Source organism: Aotus nancymaae, unplaced genomic scaffold (genome assembly GCF_030222135.1).
Source record: "Aotus nancymaae isolate 86718 unplaced genomic scaffold, 86718_ANA_hifiasm-v0.15.2.pri h1tg000058l, whole genome shotgun sequence".
NCBI classification, from domain to species: Eukaryota; Metazoa; Chordata; class Mammalia; order Primates; family Aotidae; genus Aotus; species Aotus nancymaae.
The window spans coordinates 33910001-33926662 of NW_026988472.1; the positions used below are offsets into that span (position 1 = coordinate 33910001).

Below are 16662 nucleotides of genomic sequence, written 5' to 3' on the forward strand. Positions count from 1 at the left end.
CAGGAAGAGCCTATTCCCTGATGATACTGTGGACCCACAAGAGCAATACTGGATAGCCCAAACCTGGATTTCTTTCACATGATAAGAAATTAATGTTTCTAAGAGAATTAAATGTCTGTTCTTTTGAAGCTACTGTTAGTTTTGGTCTCCATTACTTTTAGCTCAGTGCAATTCCTACCTGTTATGGGTTGAATTGTATCCCTAAAAAGGTATGTTCAAGTCCTAACCCCAAGTCCCTATGAATGTGGCCTTATTAGAAAATAGGGGATGGGCACAGTAGCTCACGCTTGTAATCTCAGCATTTTGGGAGGTCAAGGCAGGCAGATCGCTTGAGCCCAGGATTTCAAGACCAGCCTGGGCAACGTGGCAAAACCCCATTTCTACAAAAAATATAAAAATTAGCCAGGTGTGGTGGCAAACACATGTAATTCCAGATACTTGGAAGGATCGCTTAAGCGCAGGAGGTTTAGGCTTTAGTGAGCTGTGATTGTCCCACTATACTCCAGACTGGGTGATAGAGTCAGATCCCATCTCAAAAAAAAAAAAGAAAAGGAAAGGAAAAGAAAAGAAAAGAAAATAGGGTATTGGTGTAGGAAATCAAATTAAGACAAAGTTACAGTGAATTAGGGTGGGCCTTAGTCCAATATGAGACTGGTGTCCTTATAAGAAAAAGAGGAAGAGGGACACACAGGGGAGAAGATGGCCATGTGACAACAGAAGCAGAGATTGAAGTGATGCATACACAAGCCAAGGATTAGCAGATGCTAGAAAAGGCAAGGAAGGATTCCCCTGTAAGTTTAGGAGGGAAAATGGCCCTGCCAACACCTGGATTTCAGACATCTAGCCTCTAGAGCTGTGAGACAATACATTTCTATTATTTTAAGCCACCTAGTTTGTAGTACTTTGTTAATATACTACCTACTGAAGTCTTACACTTAGGTCTAAATAAGCCATTTGGTCCAAAAAATTCATGATAAGATATGGCTTAGCAGCTGCATATGCAAAAAAAATTGCTAGGCATTTTAGTTTAGAGAATGCTCAAAATGGAAAACACTGCAAATATGGATGCAAAGAAAGTTAACACAATTCTGAATAGACTTGACAGAAATTTACTACCTAGAAAAGGTAGCAGTGACAGGTTTTTTTCTGCTCCATACTAGTGCTAGTGGGAGCACCTAAAATACCACATGTAGTTTTGGGCTCCTCACTGTATCAAGGCGCAAAGACTTTAATAGGATCATTATTTTGAAAGCAGAGCTCTAGAGAAATAACTGAAGGCCTAGGAATACTGGGTCTAGCAGGGGAACATTCAAGAAGATAGATACCTTCATATGTCTAAGAGGCTCTCATAAAATTGTCATTGAATAGGTGCTGAATAAGTGCTTACTGAAGGCAGACACAGAGAAAGGGATCAGTTGCTAGACTGTGTAGTACCAATCAGCTGAAGTAGGACCAATGAGTAAGCCACAGAAAAAAAATTCAGGCCAAATGTAAGACCTTTCTACTTAATTAAAAATAAACTTTAGGGCCGGGCGCGGTGGCTCACGCCTGTAATCCCAGCACTTTGGGAGGCCGAGGTGGGTGGATCACGAGGTCAAGAGATCGAGACCATCCTGGTCAACATGGTGAAACCCCGTCTCTACTAAAAATACAAAAAATTAGCTGGGCACGGTGGTGCGTGCCTGTAATCCCAGCTACTCAGGAGGCTGAGGCAGGAGAATTGCCTGAACCCAGGAGGCGGAGGTTGTGGTGAGCCGAGATCACGCCATTGCACTCCAGCCTGGGTAACGAGAGCGAAACTCTGTCTCAAAAAAATAAAAAAATAAACTTTAAAAGTATACTGACAAAGCAATCCAAATGTCCATCAATGGATGAACAGATAAACACATTGTGGCATATCTATTCAATGGAATATTATTTGGCCATAAAAAAGAATTAAGTACTAACATATGCTACAACATAGATGAACGTCAAAAACGTTATGCAAGGTGAAAGATACCAGACACAAAAGGTTACATATTGTATAATTTCATTTACGAAAATATTCAAAGTAGGCAAAATCCATACGTGACAACAGGGGCTAGAAGGAGAGGAAAATGGAGAATGACTGCTTAAGGGATATGGAATTTTCTTTGGGGTGATGAAAATGTTTTGGAACTAGATAGAGGTGGTAAACACACAACATTATGAACGTACTAAATGCTACTGTATGGTTCACTTTAAAATAGTTAATTTTATGTTATGTGAATTACACTTCAATAAAAAAATGTACATTGAAAAAGGCTGCTAGCATGTGTTTCACAGTAAGAGAAGCTGTACATAGAATTTAGTAATCTCTTTGCATCAAATAAGCATGTCAAAATAACAAAGGAGAGCTCCAAAAGACCCTTCGTGGTCAACTACCCTTCCCTACTGGAGAATAACCAATGACTAGGTTTCAGACTTTAAGTCATAGTTCTAAGGTTCTCTTCCTACATGGACTCATGCTTACTGCCTTAAGAGACCACAATTATGTTCATGTTTTCTTATGAAAAAAGAAACTGCCCCAAGTAGCTTGGCAACATTCTAACTGTCCCTAACCTACTCATCAAATTAATAATTTGTTCAGCCATAGCCATTTTGAAATGGTAACATATGATGATTATAAGTTCATTATTTCTCCTCTCCCTTTAAAAACAGAAGTCCTATATGGTATACGTGTTCTGTTATACAAGACCTTAGCAATTTTACACATGAGGAAAATGTGAGAAACACAAGGTGGTTTCCCAAAGTAGTACTAGAAGTCATTTCACTCCTTTCCTTATAAGGGATCTTCCAGAAATTTAGTTGATTAAATAATTGAATACAGGGTTCCACTATACTGTTCCTGCTCCAGGGAATGTGCAATTTCACAGATTATTTCTACCATGACCAAGAGAGCCACATACAGACATTTTCTCAGCTCTACATCAAGAATGAATGTGTTAATGAGAAAAAGTTTAACTTGGTTTGAAATCCTAGTTCTACAATTAAAGATTAATAATAATAATAATAATAACAACAACAAAACCAGAAAGCTTTATTTTTGGTGAATTACTGATACAGAATCCTCTGTGAAGGGATTCCATACACATCCATACACATTTCGCTACATTAAAAAGTCAAAACTACATTCTTAAAATAAAGAGATACAAGGCCAGGTGGAATGGCTCAGGCATATAATCCCAGCACTTTGGAGGCCGAGGTGGGTGGATCACGAGGGCAGGAGTTCAAGAACAGCCTGGCCAACATAGTGAAACCCCGTCTCTACTAAAAATACAAAAAATCAGCCAGGCGTGGTGGTGGACGCCTGTAATCCTAGCTATTCAGGAAGTTTAGGCGGGAGAATCACTAGAACCCAGAAGGTGGAGGTTGTAGTGAGTACAGATCATGCCACTACACTCCAGCCTGGGCAATAGTGTGAGACTCTGTCTCCAGACAAAAAAAAAAAAAAAAGGAAAAGAGGGAAGGGAAGGGGAAGAGGGAAGGGGGAGAAGAGAAAGGGAGGGAGGGAGAGGGGTAGGGAAGAAAGAGCGAGGGAGGGAGAGGGGAGGGGGAGGGGGAGAGGAGGGGGAGGGAGACGAAAATATTTATTGTCAAGTCAATTCTGGAAAGTACTCAAGTCAACTGCAACCTAGGACTACATGAGAGCAGGTTTATTATGTGCAGATGAGTGAGACTGGCACATTAAGAGGCTAGTGCTTTACCATCAAACTTGAACAACATAAAGATCCCACTAGTCTACCACTAGGAATGTCTAGTGTTCTGTCCAAATAGACATTTATAAATGCCGATTTTTGCCCACGGATATTAATTTTATATAATCTATGTAATGTTAAAATAGTTTTATAAATAAAGAAATGTTCTGTTCATTAACATGTTTCTAGCACCTAGCAAAGTGCCTTAGAATGTAGGTGTTTAATAAATAATTATTAAATGAAAGTAAGGTATGATTGAGACAGAGCAACTGAGAGCTTAAGAACCAGATAATTATAATCCTGCAAAATACCAGAGGTTTTGAAAACCCTCTGGTGATTACAATAATTCTGTCCACTGCACAATTGTTTTTCGAACTTCTCTAGAAATTGATTTTGGAAAAATGGGTTTTTTCCCTTCTACTAGAAAAGCCCAGGAACCTCACAAACAGAATTTAAAAATTCCTCGCCCATTATTAGCAACTCAAAATTGAGTACATAAGAGTGTCCTAAGTCCCACTGTCAAGGTCCCTGTTCAGGAATGGCTAAGGAAAAGTATCACCAACCAGCCTGCTCTGAAACTGAGTAACTCCACAGTGTCATATCCTGAGAGGCACTGGAACCAGAGGAGCTAATCTACAAAAGCTTCTCCTTGGGAAGAATAGCTGATAACCTTGAGAAACACATGCCTAAAACGCCGCAGTTTTGAGAACGACAAGGATATGAAGAAAAAAACAAGTCACTATGAAATTTAAAAAGATTATTAAATAATAAGAGATAACCTGATATATTAAACTACTATTAACATCATCATCAAAATGTATCAGTCTAATAATAGCTTAACAATCTAATGGTTATACACTAACCTTTTACCTTCTCTTACCAAGAATGCAATCATAAAACTGGTTGATTTTCTAAGAAGTAATTCAATTTTCACTGAACTTAACTTGATGAGTTAGGAGTTAGATACTTAAAAAGTCTCAAAGGCAGCATCAGTTCAAGAAGCAAGTGATTCTCTTAAAGCCTACAACCGGATTGATGAGTCACACTAAATATATATACTTTTGTTCTCTCTCTGCACCTGCTGATGCAAGTCTTGAGACAAGACTGACGTAAAAATAATTCACTATGACAGCTAATTCTAACATGTTCCACATTTTTTTTAAAAATTGCTAATCATCAAAGGAATACCAAAAAAAGGGCAAGGAACATTTTATGCTTATCAAATTGGTTTTAAAAAAATAAATGATAGTGTCTAAATGCTAGAAAGGCTATTGTAAAACTAGTATGTTCATAAACTACTGGTACACAGCATAAGTTGGGATACCCCATTAGGAAAGCAATTTGGCAATATAAATCATGAGCATATTGTATTTAAGCAATGTACGTATGTATTGTTGATAAGAATTTATCCTAAATGTCAAATAAAGAAAAAATCAGAATTTATCCTAAATGTCAAATAAAGAAAAAATCATTTAAGTAGAAAAATATTCATTACAAAATTTCCAGTGAAGAGTTATTGAAAAGTAGCTTAAAATGCCCAATAAGAGGTATAAATTTGTGTTTAAAAATTTTTGGTGCTGGAGGCCAGGCGTGGTTGCTCATGCCTGTAATCCCAGCACTTTGGGAAGCCAAGGCGGGTGAGTCACGAGTTAGGAGTTCAAGAGCAGCCTGGCCAACATGGTGAAAACCTTGTCTCTACTAAAAATACAAATTAGCTGGGTGTGGTGGCATGTACCTACAATCCCAGCTACTCAGGAGGCTGAGACAGGAGAATTGCTTGAACCTGGGAGGTTGAGGTTGCAGTGAGCCAAGACTGTCATTGCACTCCAGTCTGGGCAACAGAGTTGAGACTCCATCTCAAAAAAAAAAAATTTTTTTTTGTATTGAAAACGAAGTGCAACAGAGAAGAATGCTTGACAAAAGATAAATGTGATACAAGAGCATATCTTCATCGTGATGGCAACCATGTAAAAAATACATATGGATATGCAAAAGAACAACTGAATACACAATGATGGTAGCTATTTGCAGTTCCTGACTACTCGCCACATTTTGGGAAATGATATATTACCCTAAAATTAAAAGCCATTATTTTTTTAAAATAAAATATTTCCAGCTGGGCAAGTGCCTGTAGTCCCAGCTACTCAGAAGGCTGAGGCAGGAGGATTACTCGAGCCTAGGAATTCAAGGATGCAGTGAGCCATGATTGTGCCTGTGAATAGCCACTGCATTCCAACCTGGACAACATAGCAAGATTCCATTTCTAAAAATGGGTGTACATATTTTTCTAAAACTAGTCTGTGTATCAACCCTTTTGAGCAGAAAAATTTGAAGTCAAAACTTGATTATAGGCCTGCCTCTGCATTTACAAAATAAGTAAATAAACAACAGCGTCCCAAGTCTCACCTTCCTCTCACTAAAAACCTTCTAAATCTTCAAGCTAGACGAATTTGGAAAGTGAAGCACATTATGGACCTGTCCTAGTGAGACAGACTGTACATTATCATATTTTAGGTTCTGAGAAGATCTACAATAAACTTGTTTAATTTTGGCTAGCCCAGCATCTGCTAGACGTACTTGATCACAAAACCTTCTTTGCTCAAAAGACCTGCAAACTTCTCACTACAGTTTGGGAAATGCTGTTTGGGTCGAAGATGCTCAAAGGGGTCAACAGAGGGAAGTCATCTTAATTACCAGAGAGGTGTTTCCAGATGCTATGCTTTCCAGTTGGGAGTCACTAATGACAGCATGTCTTATACCTCAGGTGTGTATATTACAGTAGAAAAATGGCTTGAGTGGCTGGGCACGGTGGCTCATGCCTGTAATCCCAGCACTTCGGAAGGCTGAGGCAGGCAGATCCCCTGAGGTCAGGAGTCCGAGACAAGCTTGGCCAACATGGTGAAACTCATCTCTACTAAAAATACAAAAATTAGCCAGGTGTGGTGGCACACATCTGTAGTCCCAGCTACTTAGGAGGCAGAGACAGGAAAATCAGTTGAACCTGGGAAGTGGACAACGCAGTAAGCCGAGATTGGGCCACTGCTCTCTAGCCGAGGCGACAGAGCTAGACTCCATCTCAAAAAGGCAAAACAGGCTGGGTGCGGTGGCTCATGCCTGTAATATCAGCACTTTGGGAGGCCGAGGCAGGCGAATCACAAGGTCAAGAAATCGAGATCATGCTGGCCAACATGGTGAAATCCTGTCTCTACTAAAAATACAAAAATTAGCCCGGCGTGGTGGCGTATGCCTGTAGTCCCAGCTACTTGAGAGGCTGAGGCAGGAGAATCGATTGAACTTGGGAGGTGGAGGTTGAGTGAGCCGAGATCACACCACTGCACTCGAGCTTGGCAACAGAGCGAGACTCCGACTCACAGAAAAAAAAAAAAAAAAACAGAAACAAGAACAACAACAAAATACAAAACAAACAACAACAAAAAAAGAAAAATGGCTTGAGAAATATTGATGTATGCAGCTACTTACAAACAACTAATCCAGCAGAGGGGACTAAAAAAACCCACAAAATAAACCATGCATGGTACAGAATTGGGAGGTTTTCTGGCTCTTACAAATGGGATTCTGATCAAGTCCAAAGATGATAGCAGTTTCTAGAATGGAATGACCATGTCTTCTTTTGTAATAATGTAGTGGCAACCAAAGAAATCTGTATAACCCATATGATAACTAGTCAGTTTCCCTTTTAAATACAAATACAGTATTGCTCATGACATGTAAAAAAAGAAAGCATAAATCTTTTTGAAATCTGTATTTTTTTTTTTTTTAAAACAAAAGAGTAGTATGATCATATGGTAGGTAGGGTGTCTCCATAGGGCAAATACTCAGCATCTACGTCTCAAAGCAAGCAGCCCTCTACCCTGTTCTACATGGTCCTTTAGCATTATGAGAATGTTACCTCTGGTTGAAGTGTAGCTTTCATGCAGGCTGGGCAAAGAGGCCCAGTACGGGAGAACTGAAGGGGAAGGTGCCGAGTTCGATTACGACAGGTTGGCTCCTCACATATCAACCAGCCCTGGAGAGAAAGAAGGGAAATCTTCAGACTTATCATAACGATCCACAAATACAAATAATAAACCTTTTTTTGGTTATCAAGATAGACTCATTTTATTTAATCTTTTCTCAGAAATTCTGACATAGCTCTAGTTATCTCTCTCTCCTGACATGTTAATTAGATCTATGCCCCAAACTTAGAAGTTAGGAAACCCATCAAGTTTAAAAAAAAAAAAAAACAAAAACACACACGAGTTGTTATTTCTTTTTTTAAAAGAAATACCCTTCCCACTCAAATATATCAAAACCTCCCAACAAAAGCTTCTACTACAGGCAGAATGTAAACCAGCGTGTTTTAGTTCCTTAGTAAAGGCCACTACCAAAGTAAAGAATGCACCACATAGACGTATAACCTTCCCAATAACTGAGTGACTTCTGGCTAGTTACTTAATTGCCGTGCTGCTTCCTTCTCTGTAAAATGGATACCACAGTGCTTACTTACCGTATAGGGTTGTTGCAATGATGCAACACATTTAGAGCATCTAAAACTATATTTGGCATAAAAGAAACATTTAATAAATAAAATCAATTATTTCATGTAAACAAAAATAGATTCTCCTATATGTACTTTCTGGAGACATAAAACTAGCTGCAGTGTTTTCAAGGACAACTTCAACTGACCAGTATTTTCCAGAGGTTTGAAATACTACAGCTATTGCTCACTTCTTTGTCTTTTAGAAACCTCTTCTCACCTTTCTTCTTCAGTTACTCTCCCTTGCTGTTTTTTGAATTTTCTCATAGTGATGTGATAAGACTATGCCTATGACCTTAAATCAGCATTGTGTTTCTTAGAAAATGTTATCTGTTAAACAAAGAAGACAAGACTTCACAAATGGGGTCAAACAAAGCTCAGTTGTTCACACTAAGGCACCAAGGTGCTTTGATGCTACATGTATTGCCACAGAGGCATATGGCAAATGTTAGGGTAAGGTGCTGGGGTATAAAGGTGAGCAAGGTATGCTGCTGCCTCCTCCCATGGTGTTCTCACCTGGGGAATCCCCAGTAGGGACCTGACTATCTGTAGATCCTGGAACATTTTGAGACACGGCAACTTCTGAACTAGTCTTGAAGAATGAGTAGAAGTTTGGTAGGTAGAGAAGACAGAAAAGACAACTTATGCAGAAAGAACAACATATGTCAAAGAATGAAGGCCAGAAAGAGCTATGCCGTGATATCATTAATAAAGGAATCAGTAACATGCATAACTCCATTCCCTGTTTCTAGACCAAACATCTTCTTGGTCTTTTCCCCTTAGACAAGAGCAGTAGATACATGAGTGTTGCTTCATTAAGTCAGGTACTTTAGTCTGCCACTAATGTTTCCATGTGGTGCTAGCTAATCCAAAGTTGAGGGATGCCCTCACTTGCTGCTGTGTTGCTTGACCTCATTCCTCAGAATAGACTTTTCTTGGAAGTAGCTATAACAAAACTCAGGGGAAAGCACCAAGAATCAGTTCTTCTAGATCCATTAAAGACTATCACAAAAAGGGAAAGTATATTACAGAGCTTTATGACTAAAAAAAATTATGCTACCTTTAAAGAATATAAAATTCATCTAGTCAATACACACACAGTAAGCATTATTCCTACCTTCATTCAAGGCTAAACTATTTTAAAATTTAATATAAGCTTCTCAGGTAGAGGAGGGTCTCAATGATTTCTTAATGAAACTTGTAATAAATGCCCAGAATTATATTAAATATTGTGAAGAATAGGCAAAACGGCCGCAGGTACACTTTCAGGAAATTACAATCTAAATAGGACAGCAAGGTCCACACATATAAAGACTATAGAAGCAATTCAGTATGGTTTGACTTTGAGAACCAAGTTGTGTGGTACCAACTATAAATGCTAACAATACAGAGACGGGATAGATTAGTGTCTGAGATAAACTACTACGACCACAGCAAAAGATTAGGAACAAGAAAAAAGAATCAGTGGTTCTGAGTCACAGGCAGCTGTTTGTTTTAATTTTGAGGGTGTATTACAACATCTTCATGATTTAAAGAGACATTTATATTCACATTTTAATATTTCTGAAACTCAGATGCATTTATAACGGACATGTACAGCTTAATAATGTACTTTAGTTCCTTCAAAAAAGCTGTTAAGTCAAGAGTGCAGCTCACAATCAGCTCCTTAGAATGAAAGAAACAAGATACTGGCTGGGTGTGGTGGCTCACGCCTAGAATCTCAGCACTTTGGGAGGCCGAGTGGGCAAATACGAGGTCAGGAGCTCGAGATCATCCTGGCTAACACGGTGAAAGCCCGTCTCTACTAAAAATACAAAACATTAGCCAGGCATGGTTGCGTTTGCCTGTAGTCCCAGCTACTCAGGAGGCTGAGGCAGAAGAATCACTTGAACCCAGGAGGCAGAGGTTGCAGTGAGCCGAGATCGTGCCATTGCACTCCAGCTTGGGCAACAGAATGAGACTGTGTCTCAAAAAAAAAAAAAAAAAGAAAAAAAGAAAAAAAGATACTTTCGTTTAGTCTATTCTAGGCATGGCGGATACAGTGGGGAATAGTGGACAGCAGGAACAGGTATTACATTTTAAATGTAGCCTATAAACACTAAAAGTAAGACTAGCTGTTTCTTGAAGTACCCATTCAGATATATTAATAAAAGAAACAAACCGTACAGGACTGGACCACTCCTTTATCATTCATTTGGGTTTTTTACTTTATATTTGATATCTGAGGCTTTATATGCTTTGGAACATGTAGTTCGTTAACACTGCCAGTCATAGCTGCAATTCATCCAATTCTAAACAAAATTTAAAAAACTAAGCAGACAGGTAACACCTACCATGTTTTGAGACAAGAAATTACTCAGTTCCAAAATATAACCTGGATATTACAATTATTTTTAAATTTTAAAAATACAATGTTCAAAAACCACAGAGTTCTTTTCAGATGTTTTTTAAACTTGATTCTGTCAATTTACAACTTCACAACTCACTAGGGGAGCTGCCAACCAGGGAGATGCTAAGTTATCATCTCACCTGTTTTTAAAGCAAACACCTAACTCTAGCTCTGACAGAGGTACTAACTAAATGTCCTTTCAAATCATATAGAAAACAGATAATATAATTTGTCTAGACTTCCTAACAGTTATAATTAACATTAAAGAGGTCTTTTTTCCTTTGTCACCTCTCTATTCAGTGCTTATTTGGGTTTGTTTGTACTTACTATCTGTTAATCTCCCTTTACAAATGACAACAATAACTAGTGCTATTATGCATGGAAATTAAACATGCTGATAACTGTGTGAAGGGAACTGGGGCTGAAAAAAATATTAGAAGTCTGTAACTCTTTATGCTTCTTGTTTTATTTTGATAATTAAGCTTTTGGTCATGGTGTATTTTAAACAAAACTCTTCTATGTAGGAAATAGGCCCTAATCATATTAAATATATGCTTTGCTTCAATTCAATTTTGTAAAGTACATTTGGTTTAACCCTTTGTTTCCCCAACAAATGCTAACCAGCTAGCTAAATCTAACCTTCAAGGAACATTTGTGCTGTTAAAAAATAAATATAGGCTGGGCATGGTGACTCATGCCTGTAATCCCAGCACTTTGGGTGGCCGAGGCAGGTGGACTGCTTGAGTTCAGGAGTTCAAGACCAGCGGCGGCAGCATGAGAAAACCCTGTCTCTACCAAAAATACAAAAATTAGCTGGGAGTGGTGATATGTGCCTACAGTCACAGCTACTCAGGAGGCTGAGGTAGGAAGACGGCTGGAGCCCGGTTAGTTGAGGCTGCAGTGAGCTGTGACTGCGCCACAGCACTCCAGCCAGGGTGACAGAGTGAAATCCTGTCTCAAACACATTTTTTTAAATAAAAATAATATACCAGGTATTTGAAAATATTCCATGATGACGCAAATCTTCTAAGATCTCATACTGAATTTTGTCTCTTAAGGGTGATAAAAACAAACCAAATGAAAATACTAATATAAGTTCACTTTGATTTAACACTCACAAAGATAAAACTTACTTTTCAGAAATAACATATAGCCTGTACAGCCCAGGGCTATATTGACAAGTCAATGGAAGAGGACATTTTTAAATAAAAGTGTAGTTTCTTGGAAGCCAATCTTAGAAAAAGGTTTGGATTTTAATAAAAACTTCTAAATCATTTTAAGGATGTCTGCTATCCAAATATGTGATTTTATTATGTAATACCACATGCAAATTATAACAACCAATAGAAATAAGGTCAATAAATGTTCAGTTGCCTGGCTTAACCACATTTGTAAACAGAAAGTTCAAAAGAGGTAAAGTCAGCCTGTCCAATAGCAAAACAAACCTTTACCAAAATATGCCAAGCTCTATCACTTGTTGCTTTAATCTCAGCATCACTAATTCCTTAAAATCATTGTGTATGAAATTGTGTCAAATGCTGATTGGTTCTGATTGCTAAATTATATTTCTGAGGCCTCAACTAAAATGGCTTCTGTCTGCACATGTTAAAAAGGAATCAATTTCCACTTGTAACTGAGGCGTTCCTAGTAGTTGCACCTTAAACACAAACTGTTATTCGTTTGTGTACATTTGTATTTTTAGAAGGCTATACACACAGAAATCATCTAGATCTGAAATTGTGGAGCATGAGGCCCTCAAAAATATCTTTTGAAGAAACTATCAACAGAATAAACAGACAACTCATAGAATGGGAGAAAATATTTGCAAACTATGCATCTAACAAAGGTCTAATATCCAGAACCTATAAAGAACTTAAACAACTCAACAAGTGAAAACCAAATAACCCCATTAAAAAGTAGGCAAAGGACATGAACAGATACTTCTCAAAAGACATATAAGCAGCCAACAAGCGTATGAAGAAATGCTCAATATCACTAATCATCAGAGAGATGCAAATCAAAACCACAATAGGATACCATCTCACACTAGTCAGAATGGCTATTATTAAAAAGACAAAAAATAACAGATGCTGGCAAGGCTGCAGAGAAATGGGAACGCTTATACACTGTTGGTGGGAATGTAAATCAGTTCAGCCACTGTGGTAAGCAGTTTGGAGATTTCTCAAAGAACTTAAAAAAGAGCTACCATTCGACCCAGGAATTGCATTACTGAGTATATATCCAACAGAAGATAAACTGTTCTACAAAAAAGACACATGCACTCATATGTTCACTGGAGCACTATTCAAGACAGAAAAGACATGGAAGCAACCTAGGTGCTCATCAACAGTGGACTGGATAAAGAAAATGTCTATGTGTATACACACACACACACACACACACACACACACACACACACACACACACCCCATGGAACAGTATGCAGCCATAAAGAAGAATGAAATCATGTCCTTTGCAGCAACACGGATGCAACTAGAGGCTATCATTCTAAGCAGATTAATGCAGGAACAAAAAACCAAATACCACATGTTCTCATTTATAAGTGGGAGCTAAACATTGGGTACACATGAACATAAAGATAGCAACAGATTCCGGAGCTATTAAAGAGGGGAGGGAAGCAAGGGCTGAAAAACGACCTCTTGGGTACTATACCCACTACCTGGGTGACAGGATTATTTGTACCCAAAACCTCAGTGTCATACAATATACCCATGTAACAAACCTACATATGTACCCCTTAAATCTATAAACTTGAAATTATATTTTTGGAAGTCCTCTGAATAAATGAATGAAAGCAATAAGATAAAAATATAGAGGAACAAGTTTATAAAAAATAAGCAAAATAGCAATGCACAGTAGTTTGCATACTCGAATCAAATATACAGTGGGCCCATCTCCTCTCAATCCCAATCAGTCACCAAGTTTGCCCACTCGTTTTTCCTTTATAGTCCCATTACCATCAACCTCACCAAAGCCAGACCTCAGATCGTTCTATTGCAATAGCCTCTTCCCTGGTTTCCCTGACTCAGTTCTCTCTCACATCTAACACAAAGGGCTCTCCACTCCCATCTCCCAATCATATATCTTCCATAGACAATTTTAAGAACAAATTCATTGGCCTGGCTTTCAAATCCTTACAACCTCATCCCGCTCCCCTGCCCTTTCTCATCATTCTCTTACACAAACTCATTGCCCAATCAGATTGGTTTTCATACTCTACTCACCACATTTTGCCTGTTTTCACCTCCTCATCATTACACAGGCTGGAGAACCTCTGCCTAAAAGGTCCATTCCTTGATCAGTTCCATTCGTCTTTTGTGAAATTTTCCTGATCCACAGGGATTTCTCCTCCATTCTACCTAATGCCGAGCATACACTGTGGTGCGCTGTCCCTTAACCATCTTATTTTACCATCTTGTTTTGCCCAGCTAACTGGATAGTCAGTCCCCTGGGGAACAATCTGTTTTGGAGCCAGTAGTGTCCTCCCCAGTCTCTACCACAAAGGTTCACATTCAGTGAAGAATACAGAATTGAAGTTATGAAAAACCGCACTCGAATAGGGTTTCTTTCCTCCCATTTCCTAACAGATAATTTTGTGCAACTTGCTGAACCTCTTTCTGAGCCTCAGTTTCCTCATTTATAAAACAGGAGGTAATAGTATTTATACTCTATTAGGGCTGTTCAGAGGATCAAATAAGAAAACTCACAAAAATGTTAAGAAATGTAAAATATTGTTATTATCCTGTCTCTGGTACTTGGGAACATTATTGCTAAGCTACAGCTGACAATGCACTATTAAAAATGCACCATTTTAACCAGGAAAGAGCCTGGTCAGCTTCCATCTGGTATTATTACAAAACGGAGAACTAAAGTAATGGATAAATGGTAAGACTAGATGGTGCTGCTTCTCAATTTGATTGCAAAATATTACAACTATGTAGTCAATATAAGTTAAATTTTCATATTTTTTCCCGATCAAACTAAAATATAGTGAAGATAGATGGCAAAACAGGCAGTGGGGGAAGAGGAGGCTGTCTTTGCTTTATTTCAGGATTCACAGATTTTCAAGAGACAACACAGTTCTGCAGTGACGTACGATTTAGTTTAAATTGTAATGGCTCACCAGGAGTGCAGTGACAGGGTCACAGGACAGGGTCTGCCAGCATGCATGCTTTTTTAGAGTTCATCAGATTATTACTAGTTTTCAATAATGGCCATTAACCACCCTTCTCCCAAAACTAGATGCCCTTTGAGAACATCAGACTCTCTTTTCACCCTAAACCATTTATAAATGTTCCGGGGTTCCCTTGCAGGCACATTTTTCTGCCACAGAATTATCCCCAGCGGCAAAAAATGGGCCTTCTTATAGATAGTGCACAGTATGGGCCCACAGCTGCTTTTGAAGAATGACATGTTGTGATTTGGAATTTCCAGAAATATCAAAAAACAAATTGCTTTCTGACCCACATTTGTACCCAAAACTGGGAAAAAATTTCCCTAAGATCTCCAGGGGAAGTTTTAACAGGAATATAATTTTGCTTTTAAAGTTAAATCTTCTACACTGCAGCATGCTGGCATGTCAAAGAGTGATTATTAAGTCCCAGAGAGGTGCTAGGATAAGAGATGAAAGAGTAAATCAGGAAAAATAAATACATAAAATAACTATTCACCAAAGTTAATACAAAAATATTTTGAACAAAATTATCAAACAAAACAGAAGTAGAAAGTGCCTTATCGGTCAATGTAAGAATTTTAAATATTATTAAAATTGATTTTTTAAGTAAGACATCTCTTTAAATGAACAGTCATATGTCATTTCATCCAAGTTATTTGAAAGTTATTGATCTTATCATTTGTACAAGGACCAGACTCTGCCATCAGTTTGCTGAAAGGATAATGGAGCACTCCCAAACTGTTATGATAGGTTGGATGCAAACAGTGGTCCTCATTTAAACACACAGAATAGCACTACAAGTGGACAAATTCCAACCTCAGCAATTGTATATTACATGATAAATTAGCAACTTGGTCTGCTTTGCCTCACATCAAATCCAATACCATAGCCTTGCTATTTTAATTTGCAATCAGAGCTTGAGCATCAGAAGATGTACCTGAGGTACATTAAAGAGTCCCCATGCAAGCCATCTTCTCCTGTTATACTGTGAGCACAGAAAACCAACAATTACCAGCAATTGTATTTTACCCCTACAGGACAATATCAGAACAGTTAAAATTGTCTCCATGCAAGCAACCAGGGAAAATATACTTAAAAGACTTTATATGGAAAATTACATTTTGGGGAAAAAAGTTCAATGGAGGACAAGTATCTTTCTGTATGGGCAACTAAAAACCTCTCTTAGTATATTCAAGCCTATTCTGTAAAATACTCTCCCTATTCATCCAACTAAAAGCAAGCTACGTTCTTAGGCTATAATAGGTCACAACTAAGTACACAGTACCTTGCTTCAGGAATAATTTTGCTTTGTCTGTCAACTGTCAACAAAACACAAAGTGCTCATGCAACCCAGTCATGTACTGTGGATGTTAGAGATCTAACAAAATACAAATAACAAGAATACAAGATTTTCTAGCCACCCTGCTTTGATTTTATATGAGAAACTGAAAGCATTTTCCTTACCACTTTCCATTAATCTCTATTATATTACAAATCTTTTCATAAAATAATTTTTCCCCCTATGTGAAGCTACAAGTGACTTGGGGATGTAATATTCCAACTGCAATGAACGTCTGACTTTCTAACATGAATGGTAATAAATGGATGTGTCAGGTAAGTCATACAGTCATTTCAACAAGGGAAAGGAGGAAAGAATCAAATGCAATGAGATGGTAAAATGGTTACTCTGGTGATTATATTAATATTTTAGTGATGAAACCTCTAAGAAAAATTGTTCATTACTTCCATCACCATTCCTGCCTCTCGAGTCTTCACTCCTGAAAAAACCCACCTTAGCTATGTACACACAATAATGAATAAACTT

General features: G+C 38.1%; 1 protein-coding gene across 3 annotated transcripts in view; it reads right to left on the reverse strand.

Moving 5' to 3' along the window:
* Positions 1-16662, reverse strand: part of POLA1 (DNA polymerase alpha 1, catalytic subunit) — a 304555-nt gene that overhangs the window by 105173 nt on the left and 182720 nt on the right. For all 3 annotated transcript variants that reach the window (XM_012448860.3, XM_012448859.3, XM_064364437.1), the window contains one exon: positions 7627-7743. In XM_012448860.3, the coding sequence (XP_012304283.1) occupies positions 7627-7743 (117 nt within the window). The remainder of the gene's footprint in view (positions 1-7626; positions 7744-16662) is intronic.